Source organism: Tetrao urogallus (assembly GCF_951394365.1).
Source record: "Tetrao urogallus genome assembly, chromosome: 2".
In the NCBI taxonomy this organism is placed as follows: Eukaryota; Metazoa; Chordata; class Aves; order Galliformes; family Phasianidae; genus Tetrao; species Tetrao urogallus.
The window spans coordinates 28,165,007-28,184,016 of record NC_136814.1 but is presented as its reverse complement, the minus strand read 5'-3'; the positions used below and the strand labels follow the sequence as shown (position 1 = coordinate 28,184,016).

The 19,010-nt window shown below is 45.0% G+C and overlaps 1 protein-coding gene across 2 annotated transcripts in view; it reads left to right on the top strand.

Annotated features, from left to right (window-relative positions):
* DAAM2 (dishevelled associated activator of morphogenesis 2) overlaps window positions 1–2,393 on the top strand; it is a gene marked incomplete at both ends in the record, with an annotated part of 191,530 nt that extends 189,137 nt beyond the window's left edge. For both annotated transcript variants that reach the window (XM_079550426.1, XM_079550425.1), the window contains 2 exons: window positions 337–507; window positions 2,178–2,393. In XM_079550426.1, the coding sequence (XP_079406552.1) occupies window positions 337–507; window positions 2,178–2,393 (387 nt within the window). The remainder of the gene's footprint in view (window positions 1–336; window positions 508–2,177) is intronic.
* Between the last annotated feature and the right edge of the window lie 16,617 nt (window positions 2,394–19,010).

The following is a 19,010-nucleotide window of genomic DNA, read 5'->3' as shown; positions in this document are numbered from 1 at the left end:
CTGCAGCTGAGATGTGGCCAGATGGTCGCTCTCTGAAATAGCTCCATCAGCCTCAGGCATTGAATACTTTTTTCTAATGTGAGTGGATAGATAGTGCTCCCCACTACCATTGTCCTGTGTTGCCCGAAGAATGACCAATAGAGCAGATTCTCCAGGACACAGGCACCTGCCGTAATAGAGGCACTTTGGTTACTGCATGGGGAGGCAGTTTCTTCTCTGCACGTGAACACTCAGGGGGTACTGAATTACATGTGTAGTTATGCATAAGCTTTCCTCACTGTCTTCAGTAGATTGCCTGCCTAATTGTTGCTTTTGTGTTTTCTGCCCCTTTGACAGTACGCCAAGGCACTGAAGCATTTTGGAGAAAATGAGGGCAAGATGCAGCCAGATGAATTTTTTGGCATTTTTGACACTTTCTTACAGTCATTTGCAGAGGCAAAGCAAGATCTGGAGAATATGAGGAAGAAAAAGGAAGAAGAGGAGCGCAGGGCACGCATGGAAGCCATGGTGAGAACTTGGGCAAAAGAAGGTGTTTTACTTCATCATCTGTTCATTTCTCAGAGAGAAACGTTGACAAAGGCAGTTCAAGTGCTGATGCCCTGTCATTGTTTTATGTCCTTTCCTTTGCCACCTCTTTGTCATCTTTCTCTTCACAAATGATGGCATTTTTCCTGGGGGCTGTCAAAAAAGAATACTTGCAGTTTGGCTTCTAAATCTCTCTTCTTTTGAGTTCAAATATCCAAACCTAGTCCTATTTTTTCTGTCAAGGTACTTTGCAAGATGATGCTGTCCCTTCATGGAGCTAGTCTGCCTGCTTTCAGACTGCTTGCTCTGTGTAAAAGTTCTTGGAGTGAGGTCCTGCCAGCTGGGCAGCTTCCACTCAGACTGTATCATCATCTGCTGTGTTCTTGTTCCCTGACAGCGTACGGTGACACAGTAAATGCCCTGCTGTAGTCTGCACTGGCAGCCTTAATGCCTTGATTACAGAGGCTGTGTTAGACCTTGATGAGGCAAGTGAGCTTTTCTGCATTGTTGATTTTGCTCTTGGAGACCAATGTGTATAACCCCAAGGGTTCATGTGAACCAGCCTCCCCTTCTAATCTCAGGCTTTCCTGAAAGTGAGAACAGCCCAGCTTTTCCCTCGTCCTTCCACCCTGCCAACAGTTTAACCTCGGCTGTTGCCTGGCTCCTAACTGAAGGCAATTGCTACTTGTGAAGTTTGCTTTGCCAAAAGAACCCTTTTACTCCTTTCAGAAGAGGAAAGAGGTAGAACTCTAGGACGCCAGCAGACTTCTTGGAACTGTTGGACACAGAGATAAAAGGCCAAGATTTAGTCTCAAGTTTCCTCTCAGCCAGCAGAGAAAGTGTAGGAGCCCCCTGTTAAAGCTCTAAGAAGCTTTAGTAGGCCTGATGTACTGAGAGGTTGCTGTTTGCTTATGAGAAAAATTCTCCTGCAGCATGGGACTACTGCAAGGTGATCCACCTGCATCCTGGGAGCCATAGCTGTGCCTTAGTACTTCCACTGATCTTGGAGCTGAGCAGTGTGTAGGATAATTGAGCTCCCTGGTGAAATGGTAAAATCAGCAGTCCTGTTTCATTGCTGTTTCTATTTATAATCACTTTCTCTTTCTGGACTCAAGGCAATATTCTTTCTTTTCCCCATCTCCACAACATGCTACACTATTTTTCTTGTCTAGTATGTTTAGCTTGTGGCCATCTGATGAATTCCACTTCTTATTTTTCTCCTTCTGAAAGAACATGACCTTTCTGCCTGTTTGAATATGACTACCTAAGCCCTACAAGCAAAGCTGTTTATGATTCTAGTGGTGACTGGTTTGTGCAGAAGCATCCAGACTAACTTTAAACTCACCAGGTTAGATAATGTGAGCACAGCTGGTACTCTTCGCCCTGGGGTGGTAATGCTTTGTGAGGCAAGCAGATGATGCTGCTCATTCCTCGCCTCTTGCGCTCTCTGCTCACCTGAGCAAGAGTAAGGAAGCGCAGTATGGTCTCTGTTGCCCTTGGAACACATGATGGCCTTACGGGTAGGATCCTGATCCTTTTATTTCCTAACACATTTTACTAACTAACACATTTTAGATGCTCCATAACACAATGTCTGTAGTGATCTGGCATCTCGGTCAGTGAATCCTAAAGACCTGTCTCTTTCTCCACAGCTGAAAGAGCAGAGGGAAAAAGAGAGGCGTCAAAAGAAAGCAAAAGCAGGAAGCATTTCTGAAGAGACTGGGGAGTTTGATGACCTGGTATCAGCATTGAGGTCAGGAGAAGTCTTTGACAAGGACTTATCCAAACTCAAGCGTAATCGCAAGCGTTCGGGGAACCAAGGCTTAGAGACAAGCCGGGAGCGGGTGGTGACAAAACTAAATTATTAATTACAAGAGAAAGAAAAATAATCAACCAAAATAAGTGAAGAAAAAGAGCAGAACAAGGAAGATGAATGTGTGCAATGGCGCCTGGCTGACAGCTGCCCCAAAGGATTTCTTCGGTCTGTGGGTAGAGACATTACCTTTCCATTGATCAGCTTTCCTCTCATCCCTCCTCTGCGCTCCAAATTTGAACCATTATAAAAGTGCCTCTGTGGAGCCAGCAGGGTCTGTGACTGGGCCGTGCAGACCTGACAGATTTGCTTCTGGGAGTTGATTGTGTCATGAAAGGCCTCATGATGATGACAGAAAGTACTGGGCCTTGCAGACAGCCTTGTGGCTGGAGAAGGATAATTTTCTGTGTGCCAAAGTGAAAATGAACTATAATCTCCATCTTGCTGATAATAAGCAAGACTAATTTCAGAACAGTTTGGTAAATACCTGTTGCTTCTTCAGTAGCTATACTGGCCTTCAGGGTCTTGTCAAGATGTAGTTCTTGAGGTTACAAGGTCCCTCCCAGAATTGGATTTTATAAGCCATTGATCAGCATTTGAAAAATGCTTTTGATCTCATATTCTGTGTAGCGTTTTTGTATGGCCTATACTGTCCAAAAGCAAGTGATGCTCAGAAGGAAGTTGGAACAAAATGGAATTCAAAAATCAGGATTGACATAAAATACTTTGCCAAAGTCTTTTGGATTCTGCTTTTCTAGAAACAGTTTTCTGGAATATATTGATGGTTGAGCCTCAAAGTTCTGAAATTCATCTACTAGGAAAGAAGTCGTGGCTTTTGTTTAGAAAACTGTGCCACTAACAGGTTGGGATTTCAGCTGGATGGATGTGGAGCCTGTTGTAATTGCTGGAGTGTGGTAAGGAAAAAGCTGAACATTTCTTATCCACGTGTGCAAGATTCCTTAGTGCAGCCCGATGGAAATTGGAAGCTCTTGAGTATCATTCACATGTCACAAGTGGGCAAAAAGCAAATGGGACTGCAAGCTGCAAGAAGTAAGACTTCTTTTCCACTTGATACAGGCTGCAACTGCTGTGGGAATGGACTGGTCTTTCTGCATAGCAGGATGATTTATTGCATGCACCCCAATCCTATCTAGGGTAATCACATAGTTCAGTAAGATATCAGTGATGTCAAAGGAGAGCTGTACAGGCCACAGCCTTTTTCATTTAGAAGGGATTACTTAGCATGAACCAATGGAAGGTTCCATAAGGAAAATGGAGATTTTTTTTTCCAGGAGGACACAAAGTCGTGTAAGTGAAGCAGGCTTTGGAAACGGGTTAATTCATAAGAAAAAAAGAAATTTGCGTTTACACTGCACTTACAAAGCACACAGTGAAAAAGCAGATAACCCCAAGAAGATGCTTGAATTCTGAATTTGATTTATCGTCATGGCTCTTGGAAGGGGATTCAATTCTGTGGGCTCCCATGACCCTTTTTTTGTCTTTTTTTTTTTTTTTCTTCAATCTTGTTATCTCTTTTGATTATCAACTCTGGAGAGGGAAAAATGAAAATAAATAAATTGTGATGGATTCTTCTTCTTAGACAAGAAGGAAACAGCATTTGAGAAGAGAGGCCTACATTTACAAACTATATATCAACAGTAAACATCACAAAGTGTCAAGGAATCCCAGGGAAATGGAAAAAGCTCCATTAGTCACTTTAGTATTTTGGTTCTGTTTCTCTATGAATGTCACTTAACCTCAGGCTCAGCACTGAGTCTGCAGAATAGAACTTCTGCCATACACGCTGCCTGATCAGTATTACACACTACCAATATTGGAGAAGCCAACAGTGGTGGTTTTCCAAACACTAAAATAATTATGTAAACTATGGAAAGAAGAAAAAAACTAGAATTGTTAAACTCTAATGTTCCACTGTTTACTGAATTTTGAGACTCCCACCCTACAGTTTCCCTATTTACAACATTCCAGACTGCCGCGCCTCTGTATAACACTCATCGTAAAGAGCTGGTATCTTACAAGAGCTGGGTGCATTCTCCTCCCTTATTATCCCATCGCCCTTCTGGGATTAGCTATTAACAGCAATATCCATTGCAGCAGACACAAGCACCTTGTAGAAGAAAGACTGTATCATAAAGGTTTTTGGAAGTTTAACTCTCACTTTTATAAGCATTTTTATTTTAAATTACAAAATGGATTTTTAGAAATGTCTCTTGTAATTTATATTAACAAGCTCCTTGCTGCTCCCCAAAGTAGACATGCCATATCTCAGCCCTTTTTTTGTCTTGTTTTGAAGCATGCCATATAATCTATGCCACGTAAGCCATATGAGAGGTGGTAATATGTGCCAAATTGGTATACAGTGGAGTTTAGATTTGGATAATCCCTGAATTCCAAAGATGATACTTTCAGGGATTAGAACATTGTAGATTTCCCCCCTCTTTGTTCTCCTTGGTTTTAGGACTCACTCAGAAGTTCAAGTGTAGTGCCAGTGCCAAGGTCAGCTCTGGTGCAAGAAGATGTGACCTGTGGCTCTGTCCAACTTATGGCTGCTTGCTTGCTCCCCAGGTACTTGTTCAGTGTGGCAAACTGTCAGCAAGGCAGTTCTGTTATAGAAGAAACACCTCAGGGCAAAACCCTTGAATATAAATACAGCATTCCCCACCCCAGTATTTTTCAAACCAGGTTCATGGTGTACTTTTTGAAACTGAAGTCACTTTGCCAGGCCATAAATGTAGCAAAAGCAGAGAGAATGATAATCTCCCTGTCCATTTGTGTACACAGTTCAGCCGTGATATGAACAGTTATATGATGGTACGCAGTGCTCCAGTCACAGTGACAGTCAGAGAAAGCTTCTGTAGCCTTGCCACCCCCTCGATATATACACAAGTAATAAGAGACTGTGCAACTCCAATAAATCAGCTGTGAGATACATTACTGGAAGTGAAAGAAAACGCAGAGTCACGCCCCCAGTTCATTGCAGCTCAACTTTCTTAGCACTCAAGGGCCCCAGACTTTTGTTTTGAATCAGTGGTGGTGGCTGAAGGTTTCTTTCAGCATGCTGAACGGTCTCCCCTGGCTGTTCACTGCTTGGTGAATGTTCATGAAAAGCATTGTGGAAAAGCTTGGTTACTCACTGAGGCAAGCAGTGATTTCATCTAGGTGGTGACAAGCAGACAGTCCCATTAATACTTCTGCTCTAAGAGATGAGGCTGGCCACAGTAGATAAGGACGTAGTTGGATCTGCTCTAGGACCCAACTTCAGATTTTTTGCAAAGCCAAGTTCATCCCTGCTTGGAGTCTCTGGCATGCTGCGAGTGCAGCTATGCTCTGTTCCTCATGTGCAGTTTTGATTGAGTTGCTAAGTGCCAAAAAAGGTGGGAAAATCTAATCCTTGTCCTCTAGTGCCTCTGTAGGCTGGGTGGGCATTGCAAGCAGTCATGAGGCATAACATTAAGGCAAAACTTTATCGTATTCTGAGGGACAGAGAAGAACTAAGGTCTGCTGCTGTCCCTGCAGCTGTGCTTAGAACCAGCATTTTAAGTAAAAGAGGAGGAAATATGAAAAAGGTTATAATTGAGGGCTTGTTCTACTTTATACTTTTCCTAGAGAAATGTAGTTGTTGCTAATTTTATGATGAAGTTCTTCACACCTAGAAGGGGAGGTACTTTCTAATTCTCCAAACCTTGTCTGTAGAGATCTAATGCTTCTTCACTTACTTATGTGTCTTTGCATTGCTCTTAAGCAGATTGCATTAGGATGACCCCTGAAAAGACTGCAGAACTTCCCCCCACACACCCCACTCCCTTTGCTCTTTGTCATCCTTCTCAGTTGTCCGTAAGTCTCTGAAAATGCTACAAAGTGAAGTGACTTCAGGGCAGCAAGGCCCTTCCATGCTTTGCAGCACAGCTATGGTCCGGGCACTGGTTCCCTACAAGAGCAGAAGTAGGACTAATATTCAGGGATGAGAGAATCTCCACTGGAGAGACAGCTTGGGCATCCTTCAGAAGCATTTCTGTAATGTGTTCACAATGTTTGAGGAAGGGAAAGGCATCGTGAGGGGCCCTGATGGAAGGCTGTGGAGCGGGTGTTTCTGTAATGGTCAGCTCCATTGGCTGCATCTTCCCTCTTTTTTAGGAAAGCTCGCACTCTGAGCTGGGTTGTACGGGAGAAGTTTGTGTCAGGAGTTTCCTTGAGGGGAAAAGAAATCAGTTGTACAGTTGATGATGTACATGATATATGCAGTTTTGTTTCTGGGTTGGTTGTTTTGTGTTTGTTGTTTTTTTTTTTTTTTTTTCTTTTTTTGTTTGGGGGTTAAATGATTTTTTTTTTTTTTTTTAATGGTTTTAGGAATCTCTAAGGGGAACCTGTAAATCTGACACCTCTATTTATTTTGCCTTATTTTAGTTTGCTATGTTTGTATGTATACACTGCATTACAGCAAAGACTCTTGAGACCGTGCCAGGGCATTACACCAGCTAGACAGCCGGCATGGCCATTCTGCAGCAAGCTGAGCAGGGAATGGGGTGGTGTGGGAGCAGCTTTGGTGTGGGAAGGGAGGCAAGGAAGAACTTCACTTTTGCTTTCATAGGAATCACTCTGCCCTAATAATCATTGACTTGGAAAAGCATGTCTTTTAAAGCATGTGGTGAATTAATGCAAGTAGGTTATTTCAGAATACTTTCTAAAAACAACCATTTTCTTGTCATGAATCGTGGTGGGAATATTGAGAAGAGTTAAGCTACACAAATTTGCTAACTCAAATTTCAACCTCCAACTCAAATTCTGCATGTAATGCCAGAGAAGCTGGGTGAAATAGGTGTACAAGTATGGATCATACCCTTACCAGAGTTTACATGTTGGTGAAACAAACTGTGACAAGCCAAGGAAGATTCCCTCTGATTTCGCTCTCCACTCTACTTCCTCAGAGTATCTGGGTAAGCAATGTTTTTTGGCTGTTTGGTTTTCTCTCTGTGGAGTCTCTAGCAATAACACGTTTAGCTACAGCTCTTTGGCTTCTGTACCGAACTAGGAAGATTTCTGGTTGCCTGCCATTCAAACACTTAGCTGCTGTTGGCCACTCTTACTTTCCTTATCAAAGGTGGAAAAGGCCATCTTGAGTAACATAATTTGGCCAACTGAAAATATAGGTGTAGATATTAAAGCTATTTACTGCTCTGAGTAGTTCGGATGAGCAGACTCTCCTAAAGCTGGCCAGATTATGCTGAGAAGGATGTCATTAGATTAGAAAGCTGTTATGGCACCTCATTTTGAGTCTGGATGCTTAACGGATATTCTAAACCAGTCTTCTGATACTGGTGTTAATGTGGAATAGATCCAGTATACCCAGTACAGTGTTTAACACCAACATTATTTAAAGCAACATCTGGATCAGAACTCCCCTTGTAAACAGCTTTAGCTGTTGAGAAGATGTTCTACAGAGCTTTCAAAGGGCTTGGTCCTTTCAGCTGTTCAACAGTTGGAGCTCTCACTCAGCTGATCTAGAAAAGCCTCTATGACAGGCTACTGACATCCCACCCCCTCTACACTGCTTACCATCTTCAGTCTTGCCCCTAAACACTCTTCTCAAAAACCCTTGCTGTTTTAGGATTGTAGGAGGACATCAGGTACCTGAGCCACGCTCAATGCTTCTCCCTTCCAAACTGTATTCAGCCATTCTCCTCCTCTGCCAGCCTGCTCAGTTTGAAACTTCCAGATCATTTTTGGAGGTGTCCCTGCCTGCCGAGCTGGAAAGTATAGTGCTGCTTACTGATGTGGGAGGTTGTGTGCTGCTGTAATGCCTTGGCGTATCCTCATTTCTTAGTCAGTTTAAGACTATAAGTGAATTAAATGTACAAATCCTGTAGTGTCCTTTTTATCTGTATCTTTTTATAAGAATATACTGTAATACTAAAAAACAAAAGCAAAAAAATTAAAGATATATTGCCCCCACTGCGTCTCAGTAAATTTATTTGTTAGTTGTATTTTCTGTGCTTTTGCTGGACAGCATTACAGGTGAGTTGGAGTCTTAGTGCACTGTTGTTCTTGGCTCTGGGTCTTTCATTTTGATTGAGAGCATGTAGTTCTTCAGTGATGCAGTCACTGCAGAGCTGGTGAGAAACTTCAGAGATAGTTCTGGCAGGAAGGTAGAAGAGCATGGGGAACACTGGAGTTCACTTAAAGAACAAAAAAACCCACCACATCAGTTTTGCTATCTCAGAGCTCATAATCCACATGTGGACACACTCGTACAACAGCATGTAAGGCTGCAGTGCTGGCCATAAACTTGCTTATCTGAGCAGCATCCTCAGAGGAAGAGTGTGAGTGAGAGGAGAAGAGGGTAAGAAAGGATGGCTTCAAAGGAAGGAGTTCAATAAGGCTAGATGAAAGGAATCCAGGAAAGCCAGCTTCAGGGACGTGGGAGGTGAGAGGGAGAGAAGTTGGGTACAGCACAGCGGGGCAAGCAGGAGGTATGTGAGGGCTGGGGCTAATTTGTGTGCACTTGAATAGTGGGTGAATCAAGGGACAAGCTAAGGAATTCCTTGGAGCTCAAGGGCAGAATATTGTTTTTACTTTAGACACTCAGCATGCAGCTGTTTCACTTACACATTAATCTCCTTGTCTCTGATAACATAAATTGGTCACTGACAACATTCCTCCTTAAGCCACAAATTTTCATGGTTATCTGCTATCATGAAAGTGTGATGTTCTAACTGTGAGCTCTGGCAAATCTCATGCCTAGCTTAGATCAGGCTGCGCAGTATGTTTCTGCAGTACATGGGATCTCAAAGCCCCAGCTCTTGGTTGTGGCTCTCAGGTGGGAAGGACCATGGCAACGAGCAAAAGCAAATAGGGTATAATTGCTTGCACAGGTTGAGGGCGAACAGGCAGCAGGTGGGGCTCTGAGTGCTGTGTGGAAAGACTCATTTTGTGTTGAAAGGGCTTTCAGATTCTCTGTTTTTGGTCTGATTCAGACTTGGCTGAGCCTGGCTACAAGGTTCTTGTTTTACAGATGCAAGGGAAGGCTGTTTCTGAAATCCATGTAAGATGTGAGTTTGGCAGAGGGAAGACGACAATACAAGAACCTACCTTGTCTCTTCTCTAGCAGCTAGGTTTCAGTAAAGAAGGCAAAGCCATTGCTTTTCCTGTTGTTGGAGATCAAGCCCAGCAACATTTGAATTCTGGCTGCACTGAGCAAACAAAGAGGTATCCTGCTTAAGTTATACGAAGATCTTTTTATTCTTTTCTATTTTGACTGGTGTTGGAGAATGCAGTGAAGAGCTGCTGCTCTCACCCTACAGGGTGGCTTTGGTGCAGATGCTTCCTTTAATCTTCCCATCTGGCTTCTTGTGGCTATAGACTGCTGCTTTTCGTCACTGCTGTGTAGAAGCAAGGTAAGTGCCTTCTGGCTTTTCTTTCTGAGCAAAAATAGTGTCAGGGTTTTGCTGTCCTGAATGAGTGGCAGTGAGGAGGAGGATAAGGGGAGCTTTTCTGTCGTGCTGGGTAACTCTGAAGATCTATTATTCATTGGTTTCTCCTTTCTTTAACCTTTGGCTTCTGTTTAAACAAAGATGACTTTTATCTCTGTCATAGCAGATATAGTATCTTCTAGGAGAAATCTGCTTGGCCCTTGGGGAACTGCATTCTGTTGCCTGGTAACAAAATAATAAATTACTTTTGCCCCTTTCATCCCCCTCAGAAGTCCAGAATTTGAGTTTCAAGGTTGTTGAGCTAGATTTTGTTTATTTATTTAGTGTTTCTTTAGCTAAGGGGCTTCTTGCTGTTGTCTCTGAGACATAGTTGTTATTTATCTCTTCTTTGGTCAGACTTTCAGCAGGAGGGTCGTCTTTTATTTTTCTCTTTTTTCCTATCTCCATTGGTCTCAGTGCAGATTGGTTGGAGGAAATGAGGGTGATGCTGTTTGTAGACCTATGCATACCTGCCAAATTTTTTTGTGGAAGGTGGGTGGGATGCTCTGCTCTTTGGAACCTAAGTCTGGCAGAATGAATTTTTGTATAAGATAGCAATGTAGAGACCAATTAAGAAAGCTAAATGTCTTATTCAAATGTGCCTTCATGAGGGAAAGAAACAGAGGAGGAATAAAACAGGGTAGGATGTCAGTTTGGCATACCTGGTTTTTACCTTGATGCTTCCGGGCAAGAAGAAAAAAAAGGTATAAAAATGTATAATGAAATGCATATCAAGGTTGATTAAAGTAGTAGGGAGAGTAACCAAAGTTAGTGTGGATTTAGTTTGATTTCAAACACCAAACTATGGGTCGAGCCTATGAGAAGAAATTGTCACCTTGAGTATTCACTGTTATTTGAAAGCAGGGTGCTGAGTATGCCTTGTCTGAAGCTTATGCTTCCTCTTCCATGTGTCAGCTTCTTGCCTGGAAGGTTGGGACAGACATGTCTAATGTGTCCTCCTGGCTGCATGTGGTGGAATGAGCGTCTTTCCTGAATTCACCTGGGATCAGTGTGACTGCCCTGTCCCTCAGAGGCACTGGAGTTTCTTGAGGTATCCACAGAGCCTTCACCTGGGTGAAGGTCCTCAAGGATCTCCTTCCAGTGCTGCCATTGTGCACAGAATCAGCTCTGATGCTGGAAAAGTGGTTGGCAACTTGGCCTCTCAGAACTGCTGTTGCCTTTCTGGTCAATGGTTAACAGGGAGACAGAGCTAAAATATTCATCCCCACTCCCAAGTAATTCTTCTTCTGTCTGTTTCAGAAAATGTGGTTTTATTTATTTTTATTTTTACAGTTATAAATCAAAATAGTATTGGAGTAGAATTCAGGCTTCAAAAATGATCTAGTAATAGAAATACCAATCATCCTCCCAGTGCTCCTTTGAAAGGAAAAAGCCTCTTAGAAAGGAAACACAAATAGGATTCTTCTAAAGGGTAAATTTTTGCTTTTTTAAGGACAAATATGTGTCCACCAATCTCACAGCTGAGCTCCCCTCTTTATTCCTGTGCTCAATTAATTAAGATCTTCCTAATTCAAAAGAAAAAACTCTTTCTAGCCATAATCAAAGTATGTGAAATGACATGAATGTGGTGAGGAGATCCATCTCCCTTACTGCCTCTCCCTGGGGTCTCCCGCAGTGTGTGGTCACTGGGGGTGAGGAAAGAGGTGCCAGACAACCCTCCATGCCTGCTGTCAGTGCTCTTGTACCTGGGCAGCCACAAGTCTCTGCAGGACCAGAGCATACAAAAGAAGGCTACAAAGATGGCAAAGGGTTGGAGGGCAAGACAGATGAGGAGCAGCTGAAGTCCTTGCTTTGTTCCTCCCAGAGCAGAGGAGGCAGAGGGAAGGCCTCATGGTGGCCTACGGCTTCCTTGCTTCAGGAGAATTCGCTGCCCTTTCTCTGTGGCATCCTTGATATGAACATTCTTGCACACACTATGTTACTCTTGTAAAATAAAGGTAACAGAACATCCCTTCTTCTGGTCTCTAGAATGAAAACTTTTCCTTTAATACAGAGAAGGCCATTTCAGCAGCTCCAGAGCTGAAGCTGCCTCTGGAGCCAGCAGGGCCACACAGCCTTTCACTGCAGAAGCAGCTCCAGAGCTGAAGCAGTATAACACTGGGACCTGAGCTAGCTGTGGCCTTTGGGATGCTGATTGTCTGCCAGCTCCCAGAATGTCAGTGCTGGGATGCAAAAGCAAGCATGTCTTGGACTTGCACCAGGGTCGAAGTGGGAGACTCCAGCTTGTCCCATATCTGAGATGTTGTCCTTGTGAGACAGCTGCCAGTTGCTGATCTGTTCCTAATTGTCTCCCAGAGGGATGCTGACCAGCACATCCCAAACCCAAAGCAGGATGGGAGGAGGAAGGGGCTAAATCAGATATTGAAGCAATTTCACTCTCTAATTTTTAACCCACGCTGGCATCCTAATCCAGACAGGAAGGCAGCAGGAGTTTGGATAGGGATCAGTAGTCCTGACAGTGCGTTACAGAGCAGAATCAGTATAATTATGGGCAGATGGACATAATCACAGAAATAGCTGAGCTCTGATGAAGGGCAGGCTCTTTCCTAAGAGCTTCTTACAGGAATGATGGCCAACTCTCATTTCTCTTACTTCTGCCAGCAATTTCAATCAGCTCTGCAAGGAACTTTACTGTCACTGAATATTTCTGCCTTTTGTACTCACTGAAACTGAGGTGTCACCAGTGCAGGTGGATTTTTCTCCTTCTTAGGCAGGAAAGTGACATTTACATAAATCAACTGGTACAAGCTGCGGGGCAGAAGCCACATCTGCTAAGAGTAACTTTGGTAATTTGATGGCAAATGTTGCCTTCTCCAGATGCATGACAGAGATGAAGAGTGCTCAGGCCTGCAGATCCATCTCCAGGTGCTCGCTGCCTAGTGTCCAGAGCAATGGGAAGGATGGATTGGTGTTCCCATCTGCAAACAATGACTTGAATAACTTAGCAAGCATGGTAATGTTGTTCTGGCCCAATGCTCTGTGGTCAGGTCCTCCTGGATCACAGTCCAGGCCTGTAGTGAAAGAACCGTGCTCTCCTTCCTGCCTTGGTCACAAGTGCTGTGTGATGCCAAGGGCCATCTATCTGCTCCCAGCTGAGGAGCAGAGCCTGTGCCCAGAGCAGGACATGGTGCTGAGGCCAAGGGGGTGCTGGTTTGTGTACCTGGGGATCGGGGGCTCTATGAGCATTCCAAGCATCATATTGATTCCATTGCTGATCTGGGTCAGATTTCTCTCACTCTATGTGAGCTCTGTGGTACAGAGCAGTGAGATTTGGGGCCTATCCTCGCAGTCGCCTACTACACCCATGGCCCTCACTGACCTGCCTTTGCCATCCTCATGAACTACGCTTCCCAAATGCCTGGGAAGTGCTCCTGCCCCTCACAGGGCCAGAGGCCTCAACCAGAGCCCGGCCTGTCCTTTGGAAAGCTTCAGCCACATGTGTGTGTGGAGACATCTTGTCTGAGGGATGAGGCTAAATGTAGGCCCCTGTAAAACCCCTGAACAGCAGCTCCACCACCAGCTGCTCCAACAGGCTGATGTACTTGTTTCCTAGTCGAGCTCCTTGCTGATGTAGACATGGCCTCTGTGCACATGTGTCAGCAGGGGAACAGGTGCCAAAAGCGTGTCAGCAGGGGAAATTCTTACTGGTGCCAGGCAAGGGTGGAGAAGCACTGGAGTTCTTCCCTTCTATAAATGGTTTTGGTGAAAACAGATTACAGCAGAGAGAGCTGGGTGAGGTTTGTGAAGAGACACGTGAGCTGGAGGAAGGTTTTGGCTAGATTAGATATACGACAAAGACCATGAATGCAGCCTGTCCACACTAAATGTGAAAAGGCCACACACTGACGTGTCAGATATCTGATGGGATGTCCTCTCTTCAGCAGCAGAGTGAGAGCATTCCTGGGGCCTTGGAGAAGCAAGTGCAATTACTCTTACTGAGGCCTTGTTCCATACTGTAGGACAGACACAGTTGCACCCCTGCTCTCATATGAAGTGACCCAAGCCCCAGGGAGCTGCCACTCTTTTGGCTGAGGGCATGGGGAAAACTTGTCTGGTTCTGCAGCAGCTCAGTGGGTCTGGGGAGGCCCTGGGATGTGGGGAGACCTGCTCCTGCTGCTAGTGAAACATGGGAGTCCTTCCTTGCTTGCTCCTTATCCAGCCAGCTGGGTTTAATTTTAGAAACACAGTACTATCTTGGGGCATCTTTTTCCACGGAATGCAAGTCTTTAAGTAAATAAATAACAGCTTTGTCAAGGTGGAATGACGGCCCATAACCACACTGCAAAACACACACCAAGTGAGCTGAGCTCTGCTCCTCTTGCATGTGGAACTACTTTGTGCAGATACAGTGGCTACTCTGCCTCTCTCTCCTCCTTCGACCCCCTTCTGAGCTGGTCTTGTGCACTGATTAAAAACAAATAAAAACACCTTGAAATATCAGCTTTGGAGAAGTGGAAATGAAAGCCCCTCCAGCTGCTGGGGTTCAACTAGAGTTCTCTGGCAGAGGTTTGTAAAAGCTAAGGTTTACCAGTGATCAGCTAAGCGTTACTGTCGATGCCTTAGCTGTGTCTGGGACATCCCATAAGGATGTGCTCTGAGGAATCCTAAGTGAGCAGTGAGGAAAACAGCAGGCTATAAAGATGAATGCAAGAAACTTGTGTTTAAATACCCCTCCCAGTCTGGCTGGCCAAGAGCCTTCAGCACGCAGTTGTGTTGCTTATGGCTGAGTGTCCTGGGTGTGTCTCTCAAAGCTCATTCACTGGCTGGAAAATCCTGTTAAAGTCATTTTACCAGCGCAAGAGCCCATTTGCACCGCTCAGGTTCAGCAGCTCTGAGATGCCTGCATGGCATCTGTTGCATAAGGTCTTGGTAGCCCTGTGTCTCTGAATCAGCAAGGCGAGGTCTTCTCAGGCTCCCAGTCCGAGCAAGATCTTACTGTGATGGCCTTTCTCTGGTGGACCTAAAATCTCTAAGAGGGAACAAATGATGTCAAAATTATCTGGACTGCTGTCTGCTTGCTTTGCTGCGAGCAGAGCAGATTTCCTCCTGCTGCTGGGACAGTATGGCACTGAGAAGACAGGATGCTGTGCTTCTAAGGAAATGAGGTCAGAAGAACCCATCTTGGGTGCCGTAGGAATTGGTAGAGGCCAACTGAGTGTGTCCTCAAAGCAGAAGGAGCAGATAGACTGTGCCTAATTACAGAGGTGTGAGTGAGCTCTGGCAGAGGCCTTTGTAGCAATCGGGTTTGAAATCTGTGGCTTGGAAAAAGTATTATGTAGTATCCTCATGTCATGTGCTGACAGAGGCTTTGTGCTTGAAGAGGCTTTATTCTGGTCTTCCCATGTCTTGTGCTTTGTCCCACAGCCCTCAGCAGGAGCATTTTTGGGAGAAATAGGGATAGGTTCTGTGTGCCTCTTTGGGTTTAGTACTTAAATGTGTGGCAAGGCCTGGGGATTGCTGGCTGCCCCTTGGGCTGGCTGGTGGCTTCCCTTCTCCAAGCACTGCCAGAGCAGGGAGGATTTTCCATAGACGTGGTACTGCCTGCTTCTCCTCAAACTGCCTGGTTGAGCCATCTCCTCTCCTCCTTGGCCTCAGCTTGAGGCTTTCACTGGTATCACTCATTTGGAGGGATTTTTTTCCCCCTAAACTCTAGTGAAGGCCCTTTCCTGAGGGGCCAGGCGAGCTCTGCCCATGTTCCCTGTAAGCCATGGATCACAGCAGCCCTGGCAGCAACTTCTGTTTCCACTGAACCTAATTAAGATCCAGTCTTGGCAGGATGGAGCCTTTGGAACTGCCAGCTGCAAAGGAGAGATGAGGCTTTGAGGGCAGCAAAAATTGCTCCCTCCCCTCTGCTCTGCTTATTTCTTGGATTTGAACTGAGGATGGCCCCAAGAGCCCATCTACAGAAGCCAAGTGAGCCACACAGAGCTGAAACATTCCCATTCAGCATCCAGCCTGGGGTGGGGAAGCTCAGCTCTCCATAACACGAAGGCTGTGGGTGGCAGCCTTGAGGCGGCTTCAGAGGAAAGAGGACACAACCCCATGTGCTGCCCACGATGGCAGGAATTCCAGCTCATCTGGAACTTTGCACATGGGGAGACATGAGTGATGAAATGACCCCATTAGTTAATCAGGGTGTTCCTTAAGGACTTGGAAAGTGGTGGAAGGGGTCAGGTCTGTGCAAATGAAACCCCTCTTCCTAGCTCCCAGGAACAGAAGCTGCCCACCAGCTCCTTGCCCAGTGTGAGGCCATGCAGCTCTGCTGCTGCTGCTGGAGCTATGCCACAACTTGCACCAGCTGGTAACTGGCCCAGGGCACAGCTAATGGAGCAGCTGTGGATCTGCTAGCATATGTTTTTTCCAAGCATAATATTAACACAACTTTACAGTTGCCCGACCCTCTGCTGTCTCTCCCTCTTCCTTCCCTGCCCCCTGTCACTCATGTGCACCTTGCAGCCAAGCTGTCCTTGATGTTGGAACCAGAAACTTTGCTTTTGCTGGCCTTGCATCCTTTCAGCTATGTACCCTGAAACTGTCATGGGTATAGAAGAAAGCATTTCTGTTGCGTTTATTTTTGAGGCTAAGTCTGTGCAGGAAGACCTCAGTAGGAGTATAGAGGTTTTCTGGTTTTGAGCAGACTCTCCAGACGTGGGTGATGGTCCCACCATTGCAGTCAGGCTGTGATTGAGAAGCTGAGCTGGGGTTGTCATGCAGCTCTGCTTGAAGCAAGTCTCAGCAGCATCTTGGGGCATCTGGCCCTTAAACTTGCACTCAGCCATACTTACCCTCTGCTATTCTGGGATCTTTCTCCTCATCAAAGGAGCAAATAGGCTGAGCTCAAAAATAGAGGTGCTAAAGTGAAGGCTTTCTAAACACGGCACTGGTGGCACAGAAGGTGAAGCTGGCTGGATTTATGCCTCAGCTAGTGCTGTACAGACTTGTGGACACCAAATGAAAATCTGCTCTTATTATGACAGAGTGCATTGAGTTCACCCAAAGCCCTTCAGGCCCAGCTTGAGAGGAAGGCTTCAGCCACTCCACCCTGTGCCTTTCCAGGGAGCGTGCCAGGCACGTCACGAGGTTTGCCATCATCATAGCTTTTATAGTGCTCCTCAGATCACTTGATTTTGAGACCTACGTTGAGGCTTTGTCCTGAAGTCTCCCAAAAAAGCTTAGTCAGCCCACTGCACCCAGCAACTCCCATTTTCACATTTGCCGAAACACTAAGCTGCTCTTGGAATAAAGCTGTTGAAAGTGGAGGGAGGTAAACCATGTTTTCATTGAACTAATTAGCAGTCCTGTGTCCTGGCCAAAGCATACACTATGTTACAGCCATTTTTAAGCTGTTACATGCCTGCCTTACTGTTGCTGAGCCAGCCAGGAGCTGCCAGCTATGGGCCAAGGAGGGGTGGGACGGAGGGCCAGATTCTGTTCACTCAAATCCCACGTGAAGCTGAGTAACCTCAGTGACTTAGAGGAAGAATTACTGCAGGTCACCACTGGCTTAGAATAGCTAAAATTTTCTTCCCATTTTTAGTGTTCAGCTGTTGTTGCTTTTAAGGTCTGGTTTTATGTGCTTCTCATTCTGAAAGAGGTCCCTATTTTACTTACGGCCTAGCTTTTGCTGGCTTATCCTTTTAGTACTTTGCATCCAATTTTTTTCCAGGGCAGTTTCAGGGTGGGGTGACTGGCCTCAGGATGTGGCCAGGAAGGAAAGAAGCTTGCCTGCCACAAAAGACACAGGCTGGATTGGCAGGGAAAAGACAATAAAACACAGATGGGAAATTAGCTGGGACAAATGAGTTTCCAGGAGAGGATAAAAGATGTGCTGTAAGGGCAAGGAACACTTGCTTTGTGTTCCAGTTGCATTTGGCATGTAAAGCATTAGTGGCATTACTTGCCCTTATGGTATCTTCCAGAAAGACATGGTAGCCTCATTGCTTTACTGCATTTTGAACTGTCAAAAGTCTAGGACCTGTTTCCTAATCCGGAATCAGAAAGTGGATGTAAAGTACTGTGCTGTAGTCTCAGGGTAAGCAGCATTTTGAGGCTGTGCCTGATGGGAGACTTTCCAGCAGTACGGTCACAGTCTCAGCCCTCTTGCACAGTGCCCGCTGTTGGCTTCCTATGGGGCTGCACTGAGCAACAAGATACAGCAATCTGCTCCACCAATGCTACTTCCTACCGGCCTTCCAGATAGCAAACAAGGTGAGATCTCTCCTGGTATCTCAGCTGGATCAGAAAGGGAACCTCCATTACAACCTTCACTGTTCAGGAGGGATGGGCTTGTGTACAGGCAGTTCCGTGGGCATTCATTTCAGTGTGTGGCCGCTTAGGCTAAGAAGGAAAATGGGTGAGGTGCATTTATTATAGTTATACACATCCCCTGATATGTAATCAGAGAAGTGGGAGGCAGCAGGGTTAAAGGTGAAATGATAAATTATGTTGCCAAGCCTACAAGATCATTCTATTTAAGTACAGTCAGGTAGAGCTGAGTTTCACTCAACAACATAAAAAGAAATAGTAGCTTCCTTGCAGTAATGTTATCCTGATTGATCTCCTAATTGCTGACTAATCATGGTAACTTTCAAAGTCTGTTTTGTTGCTCACCCTGAGTTAACTACTTATAGAAGCTGAGGACTAAAAAACCAAGCATTCCTTTCAATGAGTGAATGGGAAAAAAATGTATTCAAAACAATGTGAAACAATTACAACAAGCATTTATTAAAAACAGTGGACAAAAAAAAAGAGCAAGCCTTCAAAAAATATTCATCACATTGTACCATTGCCCACCCAGCACCACTGAAACATACCAGCTCATTTCTCTTGCAAAATGTTCTGTTGAAGTATGTTTCATCATCTATAAATGTGCATAGTTTCGAGATTTGACGATAGAACATGAGCATAAAGTGGCACCAAAGTACATTTGCCCAAAGCTTCTAGTCACTCTCAACCCAAGAAAGTATGTAGTGAGATGTGCGTTAAGTGGTAAGATGTGCCTGGTGATCATGCATGTGCTCTGTAGTACCTGATATAAGTCTTTTCTGTGAACTTTACAGCATGACAGCAAACTTCTCTGAAGCCAAAGAATCGTGTGCCCCAAAGCATCGTTTTATTACTACTGAGTATGTCTGGTTTTCTTTAATTTTTCAAGACTGGGTGAA